The following is a 25,621-nucleotide window of genomic DNA, read 5'->3' as shown; positions in this document are numbered from 1 at the left end:
TACCTGTTTGACCAAGCTGTCCTTCTTACGCCAGAACCACCATCTTCCAGACTTCTTCGGCATTTTATCCTTAATCCAGGATTCAACTGTAGCCTAATAAACATATGAAATCAGTGTACATCTACAAGGTTGCCATCTGGTTCTAACATGTATAATGGTATCTCATGTGTGCTTATCCATTGCTTGGTTATGCTAAATCTCTGAAATGTTTATGTGCTTCCATCATGACTATGTAGGAATGTACTTAGTTCAGCACAATTACCGTATTTTTCGCTCTATAACACGCACCTGACCATAACACGCACATAGTTTTTAGAGGAGGAAAACAAGAAAAAAATATTCTAAACGAATTGCATCTATCCCATTTCCAAAACCCCGTCCCACTCCCATCCCTTCCAAATTTTCCTTCATAAATTTCCAAGAAATATTATCAAAGGCCTTCTCCGCATCGATGAAAATTAACACTGCTTTTGTGTTGATATTTGTTTGCAATAGTTCCAAAATATCAATGTATGATTTTTGTGGTTCATGCTGTGGCCACAGACATGTGATCTGACGGTGAGTTTGGGGTAGCCCAATGCAAAAATCCTGAGGATCCATGTGGATCCATGCTTTGTAACTACGCTTTTGCGCCATTGCGGCCCCATGAAACAGTGGGTGCGTGTGTTTTTTGGTGCAGGCTGTAGCCATGGATATGCTATGTGATCTGATGGTGAATTTGGGGTGACCTAGTGCAAAAATCCTGAGGATCCATGTGGATCCGTGCTTTGCAACCACGTTTTAAGTGGGGAGGGAAGGAAAAGAACTCAAGGGACAAGGAGCATGCGTGGGGGGTGTGGAGAAGGATGCTGCTAATAATGCAGGAGAGGCTCCTCTCCGGCTTTGCTCCTTTAGAACAAGCAGGCTCTGCGTCTCTCCCTCCTCCCCGGCAAGGAAACCATGATAGTAACCACTCTGAGACAAATCAAGAAAAATTGCGACCAACACTCTCCCCCAACAAGCGCAGTGAGGTCAAAACACACACACACAGAGAGAGAGAACTGGCCCTAAAGTCGCAGGGGCGCAGGGAGAGTGAACGGAAGCAAGAGAAGGAGAAGGAGCCCTCTCACACACACACAGACACACAGAGTGTCAATTCTAAAGTCGGAGGGGCGCAGGGAGAGTGAACGGAAGCAAGAGAAGGAGAAGGAGCCCTCTCTCACACACACAGACACACAGAGTGTCAATTCTAAAGTCGCAGGGGCGCAGGGAGAGTGAACGGAAGCAAGAGAAGGAGAAGGAGCCCTCTCTCACACACACAGACACACAGAGTGTCAATTCTAAAGTCGCAGGGGCGCAGGGAGAGTGAATGGAAGCAAGAGAAGGAGAAGGAGCCCTCTCTCACACACACAGACACACAGAGTGTCAATTCTAAAGTCGGAGGGAGAGCGCAGGGGCGCAGGGAGAGTGAACGGGAAGCAGGAGGAGGAGAACGATAGCTCAAGCACACACACACACAGCCCCTACAGTGGCTAATCCAAAATTGGACAGCAAAAAACTGCAGGCAGGGACAGAGAGCACGGGGTTGTTTTAAAGCAGCCAACCCCGCTCTGCTTCTCTCCCTCCTCCCGGCTAGGCTGGCTGAAAAGCTTTGCTGCTACTTAGCAGCTCAGTGGGGAGGAGAGAGGAACATAGAGGACGGGGTTGTTTTAAAGCAGCCAACCCCGCTCTGCTTCTCTCCCTCCTCCCCGGCTCCGCTAGCTGACAGGAGCCGCTTACACCCACTTTGCTGTTTCAAAGCGAGCCACGGACTGCTCACAACTGCAGCAGATTCCCCCGCCATCTGTAGGCATTCGCTCCATAACACGCACAGACATTTCCCCTTACTTTCTAGGAGGAAAAATCTGTGTGTTATGGAGCGAAATTTACGGTAAATTATGGGAGAGCTGTACTCTCTTCATGGAACGACTTCTCGCTATGGTAAAAAGGCTACCTCAGAGAACAGCTCACCGTGGCTACCACTGCCTGGCCCAAGTTCCATTAAGGCTGTATTGCAGGACACCCTTGACAAACTAATACCTGCCAATAATTTCTTATGGAGTGCTCTGACTTAGCAGATGCCTCCTTCCCAGCTCATTAGAAAAATCGCTGGATTAGGAGGGGTGGGGACCAAACCACAGTAGCAGAAGTATTGTACGTTGGAACATGGGAGCAGCATACTAGTGTTTCTCACACAGCTGTTTGCCAGGCTCATGCTTTTCCCTTCACAAAGCTAGAAGACATCCCAAACACCCAAATTACTATGCTTTGCTTCCCCCATAACTTTGCCATGAGAAGCCTGGGAAAAGTAAGGGACAGGGCCTCTGCCACTCTACTCTGCTTCTGTGGCCCAAAATGGATAGCCTAGTTTAATATATTTCTGAGTATTTGCTGGTATTAGATTACCTGTGGCAAGCTCTTATGGAACACCTGCAAGCTGAGAATCATGGGAGCAGCCAATGCCCAATTATAATACCTGTTTATATAGAAAAAGTTACTCATTATGGATATTACAAAATGCACAGCATGATGAATATGCCACATACTCTTTATTGTAAACATAAAATAGCCTCACGGCAGCGCTAAAAAACCTTCGTAGGAATTCTACATTATATGCTAACAGGCAAGAATTACTCACAGAAGTTGGGTTTAAAATTTTAAAGAAGGACAATAGAATAGAATGACAGCTACAATACAGATGAACCAGACAAAATTATTATTAAATGGCACAGGAAAAATAGGAGATTTGAGGAATGTTACCTGTTGTATATTCTTATTACCAAATTAGGATTGTCTATGAGTCCTGGGTTTTCAGCAAATTCATGGTAAGTAATGATATGCTCCATGAATTTTTCTGCAACACAATGACATTTTATCAGATAATTAAAGCATGTTTGTTTCCCCTTATTAGCTTAACCTAGTCCTTCTTGTATAAAAAAATTATGAATTTTTCAAATGGATGCATCTTCATTAAATGAGGGTGTAAAATCCTGATTAAGCATGTGGTTGCCTGACTCCCCACCCCCACTCAAAGCCCCAGATCACCTGGATCCAACTCCAGGTGATCAAGGGCTGCTTTGATCTGCTCTGGACAACTCCTGGATCAAGCTGGACCTGCAATTTGTCTGGAGCCTGTGTGCAGCCTGATTAAGAGTTCTGTAGAACTCAAAAGCTTGCACACTGTGTTGAGGTCCAACACTGTCATTTCTACTTTATGCAGAATATAGTTAAAGGTGTGATGGACCAAGAGGAGCTATTGCTACAAGGAAGCAATTTCTGGGGCCATGTCTTTCTTTTTACTCATGCTTTGTATATCCATGGTTAACATGTGGAAGAATTCAAAGTCAAGATACTAAGAAGCCAGATGTCAGTGGTTAACCTGCTGCTTTTTAAATGTCAATAAAGCAATTCCAAAGAAGTTCAGTGGTGAACTTCCGCTTATTAAAATGGTAGTTTGTTTTCTATGTAGCACCATTTGCTTCCAAACTTCCTGACTGCTCTACATGCACATCTGCTTAGCACCAGTTCCCCGATAACCTTGCTAAAAGTGCAAAAGTCTGGAACACAAGTTTTTTTCAATACTTACTTGCCCAGCTGTCTTGTACTAACGGTGTTTGTGCACAAGTGGAAACCACTTCTGCTAATGCAGACATGGGCTCCTGCTTTTCACTCAACCCTCCACCCAACCCAATGCAGCCTCCTCTGGGTCCACGGAGCTCCCCAACCCTCATATCTCAATCAAACTCAGCAACAATAATAGCAACGGCAAGTTCTTAAAGCACTTCACAGGGTTTTGAAGCTCTCTGTTACATTGAAAGCAGGACTTCCACAAAACAGCCTATAGCAGATATGGCTTGGCATTTGACATATGGTGCACCTCAGCAGGAAATTACACTTGGGAAGACAGCTTCCTGCCTAGCTTTAGAAAAACACATGGTGGCACATATGTTATCATTTGATCCTGCGCACTGAGATAAGTGCTTCCTATAGGGCAAAGTTATATAAGATACAGACTTCAAGAGTTTATTAAAAACAAGGCTGATTATTACATACCTTTTGATATCTCCCCATTTTCACTAAGACCTCCACAAAGAGATAATGTGACATCAGGCAAGTCCATTGCAGAATCAGACATACACTCTGTACCACTATCTGCAGCAGCACTTCCCACCGATTGTGGCGACTGAGAACCTGACAGTGTGTCAGACTCTAGCCATTGTCTGGTACCTGGATCAGAGTCACTGAAGACAAGAAAAGCAAAACATTTGCATGTGATTCGTTGCGCTCACATAGTACCCATAGTAGTCCAGGGCAGGTCACAACATGATAAAACACAATGAATCTCAGAATAAGGAAAACTTCGTATCCAAAAGCAAATTAGTCTGACACAGCAGGCAGCTGTTGGACTTCAGAAACGTATCTGTCTCCCAAAATATACGGTTTTTATACACAAACATAGATATACTGTACAGTTGATTATCCATAAGAAATTTCTGAAAAGTGTTCATAGCTTGTTGCTGTTGCTATTTTTTAATGTTGATAATGTTGTAAGAATGTAAGAAGCCCTTTTGGTGAACTGCTCCCTCCATCAAGGGCCACTCAGATGGCAAGAAAGGCACAACCACAGCCATTACTTTGTTTTCCTCCACCTATTTGATGATCAGAAATGTACCGCTTCTGAACATGGAAGCTCCATGGTTAAGTTATGCAGTTCTTAGGCTTTTCCTCCATTAAGCTATCTCAAGTGCCCTCCTTCTCAAGTCATCACTTATCTCTGCCATCTCTGCAGCATGAGCTGCTGCCAGAAAGCCACTTTGCCCTGAGTCAGTTCCAGTTCTGGCACAGCGCACAATGAAGTAGGTTTTTTCTCCTTTTTCAACACATGCTGACTTTCTGCAATTGGCTTTTAGCAAAATATCAACACCAAATATAGACAAGCATGGCAGTGATGTGTTAAAAATCCAACCAATATGTAACTCAACATGACTCAGCAATAATCATAAAACCATCCCAGGGTTACGTTAAATAGGCCTGGAGCAAAGTGCAGCCAAAGTATTCTTAGGCAGCCCTCCCTATTGACAGGAAATCACAGGATAACATAAGCTGGAGATTATCACCGTAGCATGAACAATGCCCTGTACGTAAATTACCATGCTATGTGTGGAAAGGAGAGAGAGACAGAACGGTTACATAGTTTAGGCATGACACATTCTCTGTAAAACACAGATATATACACACCAACACACCAATTCTATCCATTATAACAGGAGAGAAGCCTCAGGATCAGAGGCCAGATGCATCTCTATCCGGCTTCCAAGACTTCCAAGGCCCTGCTCCTCTCCAAGCCACATCCCTCACCCACACCCTAGAGTGCTTTTGCCTGGCTGAATGGGTTGGCGTAGCGTGGGTTGTCAGCACCCGGGGCAAGGCAAGTAATTTGCGCCCTCTAACCCGTGGATTTGCGCCCCCTAACCCGTGGATTTGCCTTAACCCCAGAAGTTGCGCCCGGTGCGGCCGGCCCCCCCTGCACCCCCCACGCTACGCCACTGGCTGAATGTGTCCTTAAAGAGTGGAGATGCCTCTTTTTTGGCTGTGTGGAAGATGAAGAAAGATGTATGTGTGTACTGAGTCCCCTGACATGTGGTTGAAATGTAACATATTGTAGGAATTTAAGGTTATATTCATTGCTCTGCCTGTTTTCCCCCCTACCCCTGCCCAACACTGTAAGACTACCCACAAGGGAATATGGTCCTTGGACTGAAAAAAGACCCCCCCACCCTCTCCCCCAACCAACCAATGATAAACCAACTTAAAATATTGGAGGAGGAGGAGACTTGGGTCACATTTGTGCAGTATCAACAGGCAGCAAGTGGCAGAATAGGTTCCACCCTGTCTAGCTCCCCCTGGCTGTCCCCACATACTGCAGTTTCCCCCTCAGTTTCCCTGCAGCTCTGAAGATAATGTAATTTTGATTAATAAAGGTTGCCAGGAGCCTCCAATGCAGTGCCTGCTGCCAACACTTCCAGATATGGTTGTTGGCTTCTGCTGTGTTCTGGCACGCTGCAAGAGAACCAGTGGACTTCCACCCCACAGCTTTCAGAAGCTAACAGAGACTCCGGAACGCTGACAGTGGCAGGCTCCTTCCCCATGTCCCAAGCTGGCTGGTGGGCAGTGGGGAGGGACAAGGCGAGCAGCCAGCCAGGCTGACTCATGATAGGACTGGCCTGTGAAGGAGAGGTTTGAGGGAAGAGTGAGAGAAAAAGCAGTCTTTCTGTCAAGTTCCTGCAACACACTGTGCTCTGTTGACAACAGCACCCACCAGGGCTCTTTTTAAAAAGTCTCAGAAAAGTGATTAGGGGGGCTTGGCTTTCAAAGTACAATTGTTAACATGGGAAAATTAAACTAGAAAGGGGCTTGGCAACCGCTTCTCCATTATATGTCCTAACAGCTGCGTTGGATTGTAAAAGCGCTTTTTTAAAAAGCCCATTATAGAGCTCTCAATGAAATTTTACACTGACGATTTTACATTGTTCTACAGCACCCTCTGGTGTCACATGCTTATAACGCGTTTATAATGTTTTAGCTGACAAGAATAGATTAGTTCTGTGTGGCTGAGTAAGAGGTGGTGGCAGGGAGCAGATTAAACAAAGTTTTTACAACTATCTTATTTTTAAGACTTTTCTCTTACATGAAAAAGGGAAAACAAACAGGGGAACAATGATTGATTTAAAGAAATACACATTACTTGCATGTTTTACTGTGAAATATCTGTGTGTTCTGTCAATTATCTGTGTGTTGTCAATTAGGAAATACCTTTTGGGAAAATAAAGAGCAGCAACTTCAGGTTCCAAAGCTGTCAGGTCATCCAAATATATGTCATCAGGTCCTTGGTGATGACTTCTCTTATGTATCCCTTAAAAAAAACACCAGTATTCATTTAGAACAATTAACAAATGTATTTTAAAGCAGACTGCAGACTCCACATAAAAGTTGCTTCCCATTAAAAGTTAATCAAAAAGCCATGCAAGATGTCTCCACTGAATTCCTTCCTATCCTAGGAGTCTCCTATATCCCGTTTCCACTCATCTACAGCAGTGTTGGCCAAACTTGGCCCTCCAGCTGCTTTGGGACTACAATTCCCATCATGCCTGTCCACTGGTCCTGTTAGCTAGGGATGATGGGAGTTGTAGTCCAAAAACAACTGAAGGGCCAAGTTTGGCCAACACTGCTCTACAGGGAAGGGCCATAGTTCAGTGGAAGAACACCTGCTTTGTCCTGAGAAGGTCCCAGTTTCAACCACCAGCATCTCCAGGAAGGGTTGGGAGACTGACGCTGCCAGTCAATGTGGACAATACTGAGCTACACTGACCAATAGTCTTGACTTGGCGGTATAAGGCAGCTTCGTATGTTCCTCTAGAGAGACTTTTGGAGGGGCACAGCAAGCTGTAAGGGAGAGGAAGACACACTCAAGTCCTCTTCTGTGAACTTCCCTCCATTTACATAATTACAATACAAGCTACTCTTAGAGGCACTTTTACCCATTCTGCTGAAATTGGCTTTCAGACCATTTAAGCTGTTTAAATATATGTGCTAAAAGACAAGAGAGAACCACCCCCTGAAAAGATCTGAAGGCAGCCCTGTTTAGGGAAGTTTTTAATGTTTGACAGACTTCTGTATTTTAATGTTTTGTTGGAAGCCAGATGGGCAGGGTATAAAAAATAAATTATTATTATTATTATGAATCCAAATAACATTTTACATAATGTAATTTTATCATCTGCATTACAGATGAAGTAACATAAATGATTTAAGCTTCATTTGTGAAACTTAAAACTTTGTGTATGAACCAGAAATTTTAAGCTATTTATACTACCGTATTATTCTACATGAACAGCTGCAAGCAGGACTAGCAAACATATTTGTTACTTATCTCTTGAAAAATGGTTAAATATGTGGAATCTGGGGTAAAAGAGAAAGTATGTCAACACTTTATCAGGTAATTAAAAATATGTTACCTTTTTTCTTTGATGGGGAATCAAGTTTTGCTGGTGGTTTAGTTTCTGTCGGAGAATCTATCAATGGACTGGGAAGAGTATCAGAATCTAATGCCAATGAACCTTGCAGAATGTCCAAAATTGGTTCTGTGGCTGTAGAAGCAAGTCTCTCTTTAATATCTAGCTCCTTAAGTAGATGGTGTGTTCTTGGTTCAGGCTTTACTACTGTACAAACAGAATCATTCACCAAAATTCCATCTTCAGCTACATCACTGCTGGATATTACCCTGAAATGCGTCTTCTCTGATGGAGTGATCGTAACTGTTCTGGGATGTTCCAATTTTTCCTTCTTGCTTATCTGAAAAGAAAAGCATCATTTTAAAACAATAATGCTTTGATTTCATTAATCATCGGCATGATTCAGTTCCAACAGCTTAAAGTGGTTCTAATTTAGCATTTCAATAAAACTTGTGTCCCACCCTCCTCCACAATTCAGAAGTGTGTTTGTGTTAGATCAATAGAAGTCCACCTCATCTGAAGTTTTGGCATCCTTACTGCACCTGATTTTCCAAATATAAGACAAGTCTCTGCAATGTCAATGGGCAGCATAGTTGACAGACAAACGTGGAAAGATATACCAATTGTTTGTACATTAATCCAGCCTTGCAAATCACTCCACAAAACTTACACACTCCCAAGCATTAGGGAGCTTCTTATAATGCTGTGGTCAAGTTGTCAAACTGCTGCATTAGCAGCATCAAAGTGCCCTCCTCAGGGTGCAAGCCTGGCCAATGTGTATGGAGATCCTGGGCTGCCCAGATGATAAGACCCTGCTCCCAGCCTTGCTGATGTGGTCCAAAGGAATTGAGAGCAATATGTTTGGCACCAGCTTGGCTGAAGGAGGTGTACAAGACACCATTCAAGTGTCTTAGGGACTCCACTGTTGAGTAGGGTTTACTCCTTAGCCTTTTCTTCTCCCAAGAAATCACACAAGGCAGCAGAGGCTTAGGATCAGAGAGTTTTCTTTCTCCTAGATGGACCAACTTCCCCTCTGCACCTCACTTCCCTCTATAGCATGTGCAGAAACTATCTTCCTGACAGCTGGATTCACTATTGGTGTTGTCCACTCAATCCACTAGAGCCTGTTTTGGCATGCAGGGAAGTTCCTAACTCATCAAGGGTCCAAGACCCATCGGCTACCCTCTCCAGGTTTAGACGGCCAGTCCAAGCTGTTTCTGAGGGTGTGGCTGCTGTTACATGCTGACAGCTTCTAGGAGTCACTGGTGAGAGTTGAGAGCAGGGTGCTGAGCAAACCATGGCCATGGTCACACCACATTCTGGTGAAGTTCAGTTTGTCAGTAGGTAGCGGGAGGAACTATTAAGATGCCCCACCCTTGGAGACAGATGGAATCTGATGGATGCCTAAATGCTCTAGAGGTTTCTTGTCAGTTTCCAGCTGACAGGCCTGGCACTGCTGTTGAATCTAGAGTTTCACAATGAAATGGCTAAAGACAGGATTGCTCCCAAGCAAATTTCAGATAGACTATGACTGAACACAAGGAAGAACAAAATATTGTGCGTATTTTGTGATCGTGATGGTGGCACAGTGTGCTCACTTTTGTGACACCACTGCATCTCCTCATATAGCAAAATCCAGTAGAGCTCTTCCAGGCGGTAAATACATATTAAAAAATCATTTTGCGACACATTTGCAAAGCACTTTTGGGGATAAAATACATCCAATTCACAATGAACTAGACATTGATGCCAATACTTGTCTGTCGGAATAGGCCACTTCAGACACAGGTTTAACATTCATTAACAAGGGTACCCAAGCCACTTAGGCACAGTCAACCATAAGAAAAGGAAGCACTTTTCAGAATACCGAGAACAGTAAACACATCGCATACAAAAATATAAACTGATTTACATTTTTCCATAATGCACGTCGGATACAAAATATGGCAGTGCCTCCTAACAGCACTCATCCATGAAATGAATGGTTGATTGCAGTTTCTATATTATTTAAAAATTAAAAAAAATCTGGACTTTCAAGGCAGAATAGGAAAATGATTTATCTGCACTGCAAACTATCATCAAATGTGACACAAAATCCAACACTAGCTGCCCATGATCCACACACCACTAAGTGTTAATGATGTAGGTGTTTTTACATTGTAACACTAACCATTAGACTGCACAAAATTCTGCAGCAGGAGCCATGTAAGATTCCTGTGGTCAATCACAGCCTATGCTGGAAAGTTCGCCTCCTTTTAGAGAAGTACCAACAATGAACCACAAGAGGGAGCTACCTTCGTGCTATTTCTATTGGAACAGTCTCCATAATAGTGCTACTTTTTAACCTATAAAAGAAAATCTCACGACATTATCAAAACCTTCACTCCAAAAACCTGTATTTGCAAATAACTTTACCTTGGTAGATTCTGGGAACCCTCCCCACGTCCATTCAATGTGAGACTCTGCTCGGAGTAAGCTCTCCGTAGGCTTAACTTCAAGTTCTGAATCACTTTTAGGACAAGTTGGCTGGCTAAATGGGCTGTCAAAATAAAACAAAGCTATTGTGTTTCAAGGCATGAGTTGTTCAGATCTTTTCAAGGACTGTTTTCTCCAGTTTAACAAAGCTTCACTTATACAGAAAGCCAAGTTGGGCTTTCAGACTGTGAGGCAACAGGAGAAGAAAACTAAAAATCACAATAAAGTAGTTAATGTTGGCCATTCTAAACAGATTTCTTCATTAGGTGTTTTTTTAGACATTTTCAACATAACTGTTCTCACAAGGCAAAATAATTATAGTTGCAAGTTCTCTCTCTCAACAATATATTCCTATTCTGCAGGCTTAAAACAAAAATGACTGAGCACATTTTCAACCTAAGTATGTACTCATGTAAGCACATCCAGGACTCCCAATCAAAGCATGATATGTGATTCAAGTATATTTATGGAAACTTGCAAAACCAAGTTAGATTTCTTGGTCCATTTGCAGCCTACTTTTTTTTTCTTGAAAGGAAGCAGTTTTCAAGACATAGGTTCAAATCAAGGAGATAGATGGCAGGCAAAAAGCCACTGACTTTCCCATTGTGATCATAGATCACCCTCATTTCTATTGCCATTTACCCCTTCCCCACATAATTTACTTGGTCAGTTACACAGCAAAGAAGCCCTAGTTCTTCTCAGCCGATTTGAAGAAAAGTGTCTATAGAGTTAATACCACATGGAAGTTCCAGGTGTTATTAAGGTAAGAGGTTCTGAAAAATGTCTAGTATCAGAGGTTGGGGCGAGGACAGCTTAAATTAACTGCCAGGGTGCACTATCCATAGAAACATGGCAAGCCACAAAAGTATTGCCCATGTTTCAATAGTCCAGTGTTATGCCTAATGTAATGTTTATGCCAGAAAAGCCTCACAAGAAGTATTGATCTCTATTACAAGAGTAGGCAATCTGTTCTGAGTCAAGAGCAACATTCATAGAATCATAGAATCATAGAGTTGGAAGAGACCACAAGGGCCATCAAGTCCAACCCTCTGCCAAGCAGGAAACACCATCAGAGCACTCCTGACATATGGTTGTCAAGCCTCTGCTTAAAGACCTCCAAAGAAGGAGACTCCACCACACTCCTTGGCAGCAAATTCCACTGTCGAACAGCTCTTACTGTCAGGAAGTTCTTCCTAATGTTTAGGTGGATGTGGGGGGCATGTGCAATGCATGTGGTGCCAGGGGGGAGAGACATATCAGCAGTGGTTGGGGCCAAAGCTGGGGGGAAACAACCCTTTTTTTGCTTTTTCCTTCTCTCTCGTGCATGCTTTGTGGTGCACACATTCCCCACCACCACCACCAACCACCCCTTCTCTCTCCCCAACTCTCTTCCTCGCTTTCCATCATTCAGGGTTCTCTCCCTGCCAGTCAATCTTCCCTTGGGATGCCTAGCCTCCAACTGCTTCCAGCCTGCTCTGCTCCTGCCTCCCTCCCTCCCTCCCTCCCCAGTTTGCTCCGGATCCTCAGCCTGGAAAAACCCACAGATGTGAGTGAGGAGCCCAACTCTTCTCCTTCTCTGTCCCAGAGATCACAGGGAATACCCTGGAGAGTCCCATAGGAGCCAGGGTTTGCCCAGATGTGCTGTAACACCACCGTTCATTACATTAAAAAGAGTGACACGTGAAAGTGACCTACTTCTCCAAAGGAGACCAGTCTCCATCTGATAAAGGGTAATGGTCCTTTGCGTGGTAAATCAATGATTCTTTATACTCTTCATCCTTTGGTGGAGAATCTGATGGGTTCCTGTGGAGATGAGAGTATATTTAAAAGGGGGCTCACAGAAACAACCCTGGTGATGTATTTTAACTGAAGAGTTCCAAGCAACTTGAGGAGAAACCAATAGATCCCGTAAGCAACTTTTCAACATGGTCCATATTCTGATTTGAGCAAGGCCTGGAGATCCAGCCCCACTGACTCACATCCATAGGAGCTGAGACACAAGCAAAGGGCTCTAACTCCATTTCTCCCAGAGTAAACAGCAACAGGAGCTTTGGAAGAACTCTCCTTTTTGTTGAATGCCAAAGCTGTTCACTATTGTACACATGCTTGGAAGGATTAAAGAGCCTTTGCTTCTTGGAAGAAAGTGGCTGAAGTATGTAATAGTATGTGTAATAGTATGTAGTATGTTATGATGGAGGCTGGATAGAAAACCATGAGAACTAGATCACATTCACTCTGGTGCTGACTTCCCTATTCATATGACAGACTGTGTTTTCTTTGTGGGTCTCACCCTTCATGATTATCTAGTTTGTTGCGTGTGTGCATGCACTCGTACACCACAACCAAGACTTGCTCGGGGAAAAAATTACAAACATATTTAATGACTTACAAATTAGAAAGCCTCCAGCAACTACAATACATGAAACATTTTCCGATTGAGAAATGGGGTTTAAGTGTTCTCAAAAGTAATGCTTTACAAATTAAAAACTTACGTAATGCAATTAGTGTATTTTTCATCCTTGTTGGAAGCCGCCCAGAGTGGCTGGGGAAACCCAGCCAGATGGGTGGGGTACAAATAATAAATTATTATTATTATTATTATTATTATTATTATTATTATTATTATTATTTAGATACAGGTTAAAATTATATATTTATTGCAGGTATTTGCTTTAGAAATACATTAGAAATACAACCCGAATGGGTAATTATCAGTGCCTGACTGTGTGACTAGAACATTCAGTTGCCATATCAGCATATTTCTTACTAAAGACCACCCCCTAGTTTATTATCTGCTTTTCTGATTTATAAGTAGATATAAGTTATTACAAACTCCAAATCTGAATTTCCAAATATTTAGTTGAACATTTAAACAGCTGGGGGATTTTTTTCTGGTAGTATTTCACACTGTTGCCAAATATAAAACAAATATAATTACTGAGCTTTTTATATTTCAGCAGTTTAGCCAAATAAGAAGGTAGTTTTAAAAACTTTACCTCAGAGGCAGAATACTTCTCTCATCATCTGAGCTAATTTCCATTTCAAAGCCTTCCTCAGTTCCAGGAGCCGAGATCTGATCTTCCTTCTTGGCATCTTGTTTACATTTTCTTTTCCTTCGCTTTTTCTTCTTCACTGACCCAGAGGGAAAAAAAGGCTCTGCTTCCACAATCTGTAGTATTTCTGAGCTTAGACACATCCGTTCATTGTCACCTGATTTCAGCAAGTGATCATCCGTTTCTTTGAAGAACTGGTCTTCTGTAGGTATTGGGGATGTTGCAAGATGTGCAGGAACTCTTTCCTAAAAAAAAATGATTTGGGCAAGAATAACAGTTACATACATTATGTATGCACTACTAAACTATTACAATATTCACTATATTGGAATTATATTGGAATTTATACTAAATTAGTATATTGAAATCACAGTGAATGTATAAATTCCCATGTAAATGGCGGTAATTCCAGATCCTTTTTTGTAATGTTCAGAAACTCAACAGACATACCTAAGACTTTTCATTGTCATTTAAATAGGAATGTCAGTATTCACTCATGTACGTCAAAAAAGTGAGGAAAAGAAACACCTGGCTCCTAAATTCAAAATGCTTAATTATATGAAATCCTTATTTCCCAATACACAATTTCCTCCCTACTACATAAAATATGTACAGGTACAACAGAATGTCAGAATAGACATGGATGTTAAATTATGCTACTTACAAATTTTTCTTCTGTTTCTTGCACAAAGAAAGCTTCTCCATTATCACCCAGTTTCATATGAAGATCAACTGCTTCTCCGTTAATTTCAATATCAATCTGTAGAACACACAATACCCTTTCAGAATTTGAAAATGAAAATACACACAAAAATTAAAATATATTTTGCCTCTTTACATTATCCATCCCCACCCCTCTAATCTTTGAGAAATGGGTAAAGACTGAATGATCGACATACTCTCTAGTACTTGTCTACCCACTTTGATCAGAGCATGCATTACCTGTGACAAGCTGACCCAGTATATCTAAACTTTGTGAAGTTGGAAGAAGGTAACAACCACACCAGCATAAACCAACACATGCTACAGAAACTGAGAAAGGCAGGAAAGAGCAACTACAGCCACTTCCTTCAGCAAAGCTGAGAGAGAGAGGTGAGAAAGAAGCAGGTTGCATCATACCTCATATGAACCAGTGAGATTGGGCAAGAATGAAGTTAAGAAGAGTTCTGCTGGCTAAGGTCAAGCCCCATCTTGCTGTTCTCACAGTGGCCAGCTAGATGCCTATGGTAAGTCTATTAAGTAGGACATAGAATCACAGAATCATAGAATTGGAAGAGACTACAAGGGCCATCGAGTCCAACCCCCTGCCAAGCAGAGAGCAAAAGCACTCTCCCTACTTGTGCTACTGGTATGCAGAGGCATGCAGTCATGGATGCTGGAGGTAGTACACAGCAATCATGTTTAACAGCTATTGGAAGCCTTATCCTCCATGAATTTTAAATCCATGACTTTTAAAGTAATCCAGGTTTGTGACCATTGCTGTATCATGTATCAGCAGCTGTTTGGCCCAGCTGCAACCTAGCTGCCCAAAGCCAAATGTGATCTGCAGGGACAGAGTCACCTAATGCTGAATCTATGACAAAGCACTCATTCCTTGTCACCTTCCTGAGTAGCTCATCCGGAGCAACAACACTGACTCATTGTTCATTTCACTAGCGTTCCTAAACATGACTAAGGAGATTCATTCATTTTACGCCAGAACTAGCAGCAACTAACCAAGAAAACCAGGGATCATTATGGATAGCTCAATGAAAACATCCACTCATGTCTGCTGAGTGAGAAGTTTCCATACCCCCCAATAAAACCCACCAAAGCTAGAGATTATTAAAAAAGAGAGGCTGAAAATCAAACTGCCAGTATCATAATGCCTTTGTATAAATATATGGTGTGGCCACACTTGGAATGCTGTGCACAGTTGTGGTTTTCTCTTCTGAAGGATGATTTTGTACAGCTGGACAAGACGAAGAAAGGAGCAACTAACATTATCAGGGGCCTGAGGAAAGTTGACTATTTGAAGCTTTTTATTTTAGAAAAATGGCAAAGGAGAAGCATGGGAGAGAGGTTTATAAAACTGTGCATAGTGTAGAGAAAGTGGACAGAAAAGTTTTCCTCCCTCTCTACTAGAACTCCCATTACTATGAAGGCACTGGTTTCCCAGTGAAATTGAGTAACAGTAGATTCAGACAGACAAATCCAAATGAATGTATGACATTTGCTGTCAACAGTTCCTATATTTTCATACTTAACCTCACAAACTCTCATGGCTGCTAGTCATAAGATCAGCCCTATAATAGTTTAAAGACATCCCCCTCCTCTGTAGGTTAAAAAGAGAAATGCATGCAAAATATATAGCACGCAACAAGAGATGCAAGTTTTTGTTGTACTAATAAAACAACAAGGTTAATAATACTCTATTTAGTCATAAATTAGAGTGGCTTAGATTTCAGATCTGCACCATTGTTTGAGAAATATAGTATCAGTAGGAAATTTGATTTAAATCAAGTCATCCTGTATCAAATCTCAAATGCATCCATTCCCCTTTACAGCTTTCTTCCCCCTTCCAAAAATAGATTTATATAGACGAAACTGCAGAATAGTTTTCATTACAAGGTCCCCATCATTCATGATACTCACAACTTTCTCCTTCGAACGTAAGACACCAAGCTTTCCAAATCGGACATGGAATGGGGAGCAAAGGTATGTGCCATCTTGTTGCCGAACTACAATTACATCAATGCATCCTGAGAGCGTTGCCTGATTGATTCCTTTGTATAGTTCCTTAACAGTCACCAGAACTTGGCCTGCAAGCTGCCCCACGTAATTCATAATTTAAGGCTGCAAAGAAGAAATTGATTGAAACAATTAATCAAAATTTAGGCAAAAGGTAGTCATGGTTGCACATAAGAAAATTCCAAAGTTCTCCAAGTCACTAGCATAAAAATGTAAGAAGCTTTTCTAGACCATGATCCCCACACACAGCTTATCTTTATATGCCATATTCAGTATATCAGTTTCCAGCTTCTACAGTTCTAGGAATTGATAAACGTCACTAATAAATCTCCATAGCTCAAACGTTCAGTTGCCTATCAGCAAGTGTTTACTAATGAAGTGTAGATGAATCCAGAAAACTACATACATGTGTGAACTAGTCCTAAGTTTAGGAGCATCTAATGATGAAACTAGGAAGGAGGGCAGGGGAAAATGGACAGAAGGTGGGAGGATGGTATGATCCTGTAGCCCAGTCCTTAAAATTTTGGTTCCAGTTATATGAACTAGATATTTATTACTGTTCTAGTTTTGTTCTTTTATCTGACGGTATCTCAGTAATCAGTTTCTAAAATGAGCTAATAACCAGCTTGGATTGTTGTACACAATGGGTTACTTTGCATGTGAGTGCATGTGTGCTGCATAAAATAAATGGCATTCCATATTAAGTGCTTTTTTGGAATGTCAAGTAATGAAAAGCTAGGGTGAAGTAATAGTTAAATATGCAGCAAGTAGCAGAGCAAGCATACATAAATTGCTAACCAATAAAGCACGTGTGTGTGTGTGTGTGTGTGTGTGTGTGTATGCAGTTGATATTGTTGTACCATGGCAGAATGTACAACACTCTGATGAAGCCATTGGATAATGGAATAAGAGTTATAGACTGACTCTATGCCAAATTAATATTTTTATTTTATTTTAGTAAACCAGTATGTGTGTGTGCGTGTGTCAAAAACCTAAATGCTTACTCAATGTTAAAGCACCACTTAACATAAGAACAGACTGCTACTAGTATTTCTTTCTACAATAAAAAGGTTTGAAAATGTTTCCTCAGCTTTCTTACAGAATAGTGGTGCAGTTTAAAAACAACTAATCTCAAGAAAGCCCGTGTGTGGTATCTTTACTATATGGGCTTTCCCAGCTGTCCTTCACTGCTAGAGATAACCAGTCATGCTCTGTTTACAGTGATAGGCAATGATGTTGCATTCCGAGTCACATGATATTAGTTTCATTCTATTTACCATGTGATTTCTCCTATCTGACTTAATCCCAGGCCTGCTTAGCACATGCCTTTTTCTGAATTTACAGACTGCATTCCGTCAGTGGGCAGGTGAAAGCAGGAGATGCATGCTTGCTCACTTCAGGACATAACACAGGCCAACAGGAAGAAAGAGGTTTTCTTTCTGTGCGCCCACAGCTTTCTCTGGCTTCCCCCAGACATTATTCTACCTGGTTTCGTGTTAGCTTTTGTTTTTCATATCTGGCCCATAGTCCAAATGTGGGAGCAGGGTGCATGGCCATGGGTGTGTCCACACTGTAAAGGATAGGTCAACTGCTGTCAGCTGCTATGCACAGTGCAGCTGAAATAACAGGAAGAGTGGAGCACTGGGATGGAATCACAGATCAATCAATCCAGTCACAAAATGCAAGGTATGAGCTCAGATACCTAACTGAAGGGGGCTGGGATGAAGGTGAAGGAAAGAAGCAGACAAAAGGACAGGTAGGCAGTGGAGTCTGGAAGAGAAGCCGCCTTGCATGTATCACCCTTGTCTTTGACCTGGGTGCTGTAGCAAATGAATTATATGCAGGTGAGTGGCTCGCAGGCTGCCAGAAGAGAGACAACACTCTGCTCCTCTTCTGGCAGTGCCTTGGTGTGAGGGAGTGCCCTTTGCTTCCTCTGCACCCAGCACAGAAATGAAGCAAGCTGCCCGTGGTGGCTTCCTTGTTGCCTACTGCAACTAGGCGAGTGGTAAAATACCAGACTGGTATAAACAATTTCATTATTGTATTCTCATAATGCAAAGCCCTTGTCAATACAGTGGTACCTCGGGTTACATACACTTCAGGTTACAGACTCCGTTCACCTATAAATAGTACCTTGGGTTAAGAACTTTGCTTCAGGATGAGAACAGAAATCATGCTTCAGCAGCGCGGCGGCAGCAGGAGGCCCCATTAGCTAAAGTGGTGCTTCAGGTTAAGAACAGTTTCAGGTTAAGAACGGACCTCCGGAACGAATTAAGTACTTAACCCGAGGTACCACTGTAATAGGGAAACTCTCACACACCCCAGGTGTTCAGATGTCCAAAAAGTTGCTTCTGACTAAAACTTAGAAAGTTTGTATATTTCTTAATCCTTGTTTTAAAAAATGCAAGTCTTTCTTTTCTTTCTAGCTTTCTTCTTGTATATGCTGGTGTGGTAGTGTTATAGAACATTGCAGATACATGTAGATTCACTTGCATGAAATTTGAGTACTTTAAGCTATTTCTTTGTTACTATCTTACAAGCAGCAGTCCAAAAGAAACAACTTCTTTTCCTTTTTTTGCAATGTTGTTACATTTCTTGAAAACATTGAAAATTCCCTGTCATTGTCCACCTATTTCAACTAGTTCCTCTGTCTATAATAAACCCTAGTCAAACTATTTATTCCTTTACTTAATACTATTTCTTTCCCGCCCTTAATCACCAGGTGTTTCAAGGGTAGGTTACATAGAAAAAAGCAGGTGCACACAATAAAACCAAGCAACAGAACACTAAACAGCACCAAACACTGAAGTGTTTTAAATAAAGTTGCTTAATATCACTATGATAATTTCACCATAATTTGCAGTCAGGGGAAGGATTCCGTGCTATTTACCACTGCAAATACATTTTGAACATTATTACCGCTTTGCTGTACCAGAAAGGCAAAACAAAAGAACCTCAAGGTATTGCCAGGGTGATTGCTGTTAGATTGCTGTTATCACTGTGATAGCACCAAATAAACAAATGCAGCATGTAAACAAAAACAACAAACCAACCCTTCTGTGGTCTAATTAGGTAGTTCAAGTAATGCATGGGAAAAGGGTCAATAACTTGTGTATACCCCAACTCATTGTTAAGGACATTTTTTTCTTGGACTGCAGAGAGAAGGTGCACTTCCTGATACACATGTCAAGCAACCCACAAGCCCATATATCTGGCATTTGGTGGACAGCAGCAATACGTTGTGCGCTGCTTCTCCACAGCCTTGAATGGCTGGACATCATTTTTTAAAATTCAAAAATCTCCTTTTTCTACTTCCTTGTAACATCACGCAGCCAGTCAGATTTGGCAACTGTGACATCACCAAAGGCAAACTAAACAATGCCCACATTCTAAACCACCTTCCTTCGCCACCAACATCAACATAATCGCACAGCCAAATCTGATTAGCTGTTATTAGGATAAAGGGGCTCATTTTTCAAACAAAATATGGCACCAAAGTGGCAACTAATGGGGCTGTAGAGCACAACCATAGTAAGGGTTTTACCGGTAAAGATTGAAGGGCCCCCAAAATGTCCCTCTTATGCCAAAGTTTTTATTAGAAGACATTTGTCTCAGCCCATGTTTTGAGCACATTTCATTATTTAATTTCTAGGTAGCTTGTGAAGGGCTTTCAATAACAAAGCATGTTAATTTTTAACACTTGTAATCCCATCTCATTGTGCCATAAACACCAGAGATCTAATCTCCTCTATCTGTCAGCTGTACTTTCTTGACAAATGCTATGGGTGAAGTAAATGTGCCCAGAAGGCGAGGTGAATTAGTGGGAAGAGAGAGAGGGAGGGAGATGGAGAGAGAGCAAAAACCAGAAGTCAGCAGGACTCCTCTTCCCCCTAGCATCATCCATTCCCATTCAGACTCACCTCACTTACTCACAGTGTAAAAGGTAAAGGGACCCCTGACCATTAGGTCCAGTCGTGGCCGACTCTGGGGTTGCGGCGCTCATCTCGCTTTATTCGGCGTACAGCTTCCAGGTCATGTGGCCAGCATGACTAAGCCGCTTCTGGCGAACCAGAGCAGCGCATGGAAATGCCGTTTACCTTCCCACCAGAGTGGCACTATTTATCTACTTGTACTTTGATGTGCTTTCGAACTGCTAGGTTGGCAGGAGCAGGAACCAAGCAACGGGAACTCACCCCATCATGGGGATTCAAACTGCAGACCTTTTGATCGGCAAGTCCTAGGCTCTGTGGTTTAACGCACAGCGCCACCCGCGTCCCACTCACAGTGTAGCAAACTGTTTAATTCTCATCCTTCTGGCATAACTAAGCCAGCATCTCCACAGGTGCTTATACCTTTGAATGACAACAGTCAATTGACAACATCTGAGCTCATCAGGGTGCTGACTTCCCAACACATGCTAGCCTCATGTATTTTCTTGGTATATGTTTTCTAGTTGTTTCCACTAACCCTTCTCTTTTTCTGTCATGAAGCTCAGGAAGCCAATGTTCGTATGGATATGGCAGGCATCCCAGAGTCCACTGCTTAATGTCCAAAGAAAGGATCTTGTCTAAACATATTTTTAGGAGGTCTGTGTTTATGATGTTCCATCTCGTACCCTGAATTAACTGTTTTTACTTGTGGGAAGCATCTCATCCAATAACAGTGTCAACCAGTTTTCTAGCAAGGTAATTGGTGGGTTATCCAGGATCAGATACCATGGGAAAGAGTATTCTACCACTGTACCAAAGCACATATATTGTGATATACCTATGCCATACTATGGTGGCCACCCCATTTCATCCCATAAGGTCACGACATTCAAGGCCTCCATAGGTTCAGATTCAGGAGGCAAGAATCATGGCAGCTTTTATATGGGAGGCTTCCAAAATGTGGAATTTCTTAAGTTAGCTCTCCCAAAACTTTCCTCTTACCTATTTTCCAGGAGCTTGGGGGTGTCGCAGACTAATATATGATCCTATGCATCTTTACTCAGAATTCCAATGTGGTCAATAATGCTTACCCCATACAAAGGGTTCACAGGATTGCAGTCTCTGTGTGCCTGTTGGAGAAGTAGGGCAACCAGACTGTCTGAAGTCAGCAATCATGCCATATTCTAGAAACATGAGCTTGAATTTGGGTATTGTAATAGAACTAATCAAGCACAATTATTGCCTGTTTTCATTTAAGATCGCAGGACAAATAAAACAGATGCACATGCGTTTTGAAATTTCTTTTGCCTCACTGACTAAACCCTTGTGTGTTTTGTCCTATTATTTCATCTAGAAAGAGCTAACCAATGTGCATCCTTTTACTGTGTAGCCTTAAATGGTCTCTCTCCTCTTTAGGACTCAAGAAATAAACAAGGTTTATCTCTGATCCGCAAAAGCACCAAAGTAAATGTGATTTTACTTATATAATTAGCAACTATGTGGTTTTTGTTTTTTTTTAATGGAAGTCATGAAGTGGGAATTACTAATTGTGTGAATAACATATCTGTTTCAGCCCTTCATAATGAAGAACTGATCAACAGGCAGCTTTACATCAGCAGTGATGAGTGCTTAAGACATCTGAAACTCCAGCTTGTATTAGGACTTCCAATCCCTGTGTCCATATCCTAGAGATAACAGAGAGAACTCTACTAATCAGCATCATTTCTCGCAGAAGTTCACTAACAATAACCAAGAATGAAAATTTATTATCCAGGGACAATGTACATTTGATTACCAAACATAGGGGGAGGGAAGGACAATAGGGTATGTGTATTTCATTCAGCATCATTGCAATGCTAAAGACAGAGTGCAAGATAAGATGGAAATTTAATCTGATTCAAGAAGACAAGTCTTATATTCTTAACAAGCATCAGACAATGTTGCGCTGAAAATAATGCAATGTGTCTTCATCAAAGTATCCTAAGACTGATAATGGGGCTATTCTATTACTATTGTAAGTCACTTTGAGACTACTTTATGGCAACAGGCATGATGGAAATTTTACAAACCAGTAAGTCCATTATCCTACACACTCTCACTTGTCAGTAAGTCTCACTGAATTCAATAGGATTAACTTCTGCCTAAGATAGCACAGGAAAAATCACTTAACCACCTTTTATTACAATCAGAAACTCAAACCTCACAACATGAACTTGTGAGACTGTCATGGGGTGATGTAAAGAAGTGCTGCAGAAAGGCCAGGTTGTTGGCAACATGGTGGCACAAAGAACCAACAAATGGACTTTAAAGAACTCACAAATTAAGTTTTGACTGTGCAAGTACAGATGTGTTTTGTTGAACTTTCCCAAATCGAACCTGAAGAAGCAATGGAAGTTCCACAGCTCCAAGGTGCATATGCAGACTAAATTTGTTAAAATGTTGGTCCCTATTAGAAGGCAAACTTTATATCCTATTTTGAATAGTAGGCGTATGTTTTCATTTTCAGGTTTTTGTATTCATGAGGTGTTCTGAGCATTATATACCTTTTTAAGAAGACCCCCCCCCCGCTGTTAATGCTTTAACCATCTGGTGACACACTCACTGTCTCTCTTTTTAGGAAGAGTTGTGCAAATATCTTTTTATTAGACTTTCCAAGTAATTCAAATACCTCAGGCTATCTGTGTGCCAAATTCTACATTTTCAGGTTGTCTGGAAATACCTTAACAATCTGGGGTGCATTTTTAGCCTCCAGTTTTCAAAGAGAGGTGTACAAGTGTTCCCTTTTCAGATACTTCTAGTAATCAGGATGTCTTACTTCTACATATATATCAAATTTGGGGGCTTTAGCTCATTAGAAAGGATCCTAAATGTCAAACCCCCCCCCAATGAATAAGTAATGCACTAACCCAAATCTGCAATCCACTACAGGGGGGTGAAAGCCCAGACTAGACCAGCTCCATCAGGCTCTGCCCAAGAAGTGACACTAGCTTTACTCAGCTGGTACAGATATCCCTGTTCCACCTGTTGGAAAGCTTTCTACCAATGGTAGTCTGCAGAATGTTCCAAAACAGGGTGCCCCAGAGAAAGGGCTCAGCCAGCCTGGGAGCCACTGAATCCCAAGCCAGCTCCACTACTATCACTTGGTGGCACCGGGTCCAATTCAGGCCAGATTGCTACATCAAGTCCAGGTTGGCGTGCCCTGGAACAGTTTGTGACTCCCCCTCCACATTCTGCATAGGCCAACTTGAATGATGGGGCTCTGGATGTTGCGGTAGCTACACTGCTCCATTGCTACCTGCCATGTGTTTGGATTGCTCTGGCAATCAGGCAGAGACCCAAGAGTACCTTCATATAGATATGTGGCTGTACCTCCTACTATCAGAAGTAAAAGTAAAAGTAAAACATGACCTAACACTGTGCGTAAACATATCAGACAGTTTTCTTTAACATACACCATTGCTAAAGAAAGACATAAAATATGTCAATATTTACAACATCTCAGACTAAAACACATGGTTCTACTTTTTTATTTTTAAAAAATGCTGTTTTAGATTTAACAGCATAAGATTTTAGAAGATTTGCTAGGCATTTGGTATAGTATGATTAAGTCTTAGCACATGTTAGCGGTTTCAAATTCATAAATAATGTGCCAGGCTTTCATGGTAATCTCAACCAAGACTTCAGCATGATTTCAACATTATGTATTCATTCAGTCATTCATTCATTCATTCAAGTAGCAGTTCAACAAGAGTCCCAGCTCATAACATACATTAACCGTCACAGAAGCATTAACAACCCACTGAGCTACATGCATCACAGGCACTACAACCATAGGTTTGAATCAGAGAGCAGACAGCTACATCCAGAACCCAAGCAACCAAAGCACATGAATTCAAGAAAACCAAAAGCCAGATATACTCAGTTTTACTTTACATCCCATTGAAGTCAATGGGCTGCAAACCCTATGTAAAGGATTGCAATCTGGGGCCGCTAAAAACCTGCATGCTTGCTTTCAGTGGCTGCTCTTGAGTAAACACTGCCCTGATGACAATAAAAAAACCCCGTACAATGCATGCAGTTATGCTACAAACAGTGGAAGATTACACCCCCACCCCTCCCTCTCTGCTGGAAGGCACCACAGCCGGCACTGATCGTGGGTCACCTCCTACCACCAGCTTCCTTTTCCCCGATGCACTGGCAAGCAAGCAAGCAAGCAAGCAAGCAAGCAAGCAAGCAAGCAAACAGGGCTCGCGAGGCCAAGGGAAACGGGCTTCTCCCTCGCCATCTATCTGGAAGCAGGGGAGGGGGGTGGGGACCAGAAAGAGAGGAGAGGCGCGCGGCTGCGCCCTGTGACCTCGGTGGGACTCCTTCCTCCTCCTCCTCCTCCGTGCGCAGCTGTGGAGGCAGCCGCGAGTCCTGAGCTCCTCCGGCGTCTGGTTGGGGTGAGGGACCCAGGCGCGAAGGCGACGCTGGGAAGGGGCGCGTGGTGCGCGCGGGCGAAGGAGGGAAGGAAGGATGCAGCAGCAGCAGCAGCAGCAGCAGCAGCAGAGCCTCCTCAGCACCAGACGCGGAGCTGGAGAGGAAGTGGCGGGGGGGGGGGGAGACGGGGACGTGGTGGCCCCTCGAAGCCGCCCGGTTCCCCGAGGCTGCCTTGGCGAGGAGGTCAGGGGGGCTCCCCCTCCTTGCCTACCTTGACTGTCCGCCCTCAGTGGGATGGAGGCAGGAGAGCGAGAGAGGCTTTGGCGAGGGCGAGGACCAGCCACCGGGCGCTCGAGGCGGCGGTTGAATGAACTGAATGGGCTGGAAACGCAGCCAGCGCGCGGCGCCGGAGGAGGAGGAGGCGGGGGGGGGGTGACGCACGCGAGCGAGCGCGCGCGCCCGGCGGAAATTCCCGCTCTCGCGCCCCCTCGCTCTCTTGCGCGACGAAGCCACCAACTAGCAGGGGGAGGCGGGGGGGGGGGGAGGTGAGGCGCACGTGACGAGGAGTGGGGGCGGGGGCGGGAGGCCACGGTATTCTCTCTCTCTCGAGCGCGCGCCCAGCATTCCACCCTGCTGCGATGTAAAACGACCCGGGCTAATTAGTGGCAGTGGCGGCGTCGGCAGGAACAGGGAGGAGCTTTCTTCTTCTTTTCCTCCTGAAGTGGATCGTGTGATCTGTTGCTTGCAGACTCTTGCAAGCGCGGCGGGTGCATCTCCCTTCCAGAGTGCATATACAGTAGCCAGCGCCAGCGTGTGCATTGTGCTTCGGGCGTGCAGAAGCCCTATATACAGTTGCATATTATAAGCTGCACATTAACATTCCTGTTACATGTTATGCTTCGAGCCTGGAAGGATAAACACCCACCGTCCTCCACGCAGTGAAGACTTCACCTTAAAAAAAAAAAAGCCAATCTAGCATGGAGCT

The 25,621-nt window shown here is 42.9% G+C and overlaps 1 protein-coding gene across 1 annotated transcript in view; it reads right to left on the bottom strand.

Moving 5' to 3' along the window:
• LPIN2 (lipin 2) overlaps positions 1-25,061 on the bottom strand; it is a 37,651-nt gene extending 12,590 nt beyond the window's left edge. The window contains exons 1-12 of the mRNA XM_079982921.1: positions 24,908-25,061; positions 16,193-16,393; positions 14,223-14,318; positions 13,502-13,803; positions 12,201-12,308; positions 10,446-10,569; positions 8,034-8,370; positions 6,832-6,931; positions 4,072-4,259; positions 2,779-2,872; positions 2,425-2,494; positions 4-93 (exon numbers count right to left, since the gene is read on the bottom strand). Of these exons, the coding sequence (XP_079839047.1) occupies positions 4-93; positions 2,425-2,494; positions 2,779-2,872; positions 4,072-4,259; positions 6,832-6,931; positions 8,034-8,370; positions 10,446-10,569; positions 12,201-12,308; positions 13,502-13,803; positions 14,223-14,318; positions 16,193-16,384 (1,701 nt within the window). The 5' untranslated portion in view covers positions 16,385-16,393; positions 24,908-25,061. The remainder of the gene's footprint in view (positions 1-3; positions 94-2,424; positions 2,495-2,778; positions 2,873-4,071; positions 4,260-6,831; positions 6,932-8,033; positions 8,371-10,445; positions 10,570-12,200; positions 12,309-13,501; positions 13,804-14,222; positions 14,319-16,192; positions 16,394-24,907) is intronic.
• Positions 25,062-25,621: the final 560 nt, after the last annotated feature.

The sequence above is a fragment of the Podarcis cretensis genome (genome assembly GCF_951804945.1).
Source record: "Podarcis cretensis genome assembly, chromosome: 7".
NCBI classification, from domain to species: Eukaryota; Metazoa; Chordata; class Lepidosauria; order Squamata; family Lacertidae; genus Podarcis; species Podarcis cretensis.
Note: the sequence above shows the minus strand (reverse complement) of the source record. Positions and strands in the feature narration are given on the sequence as shown.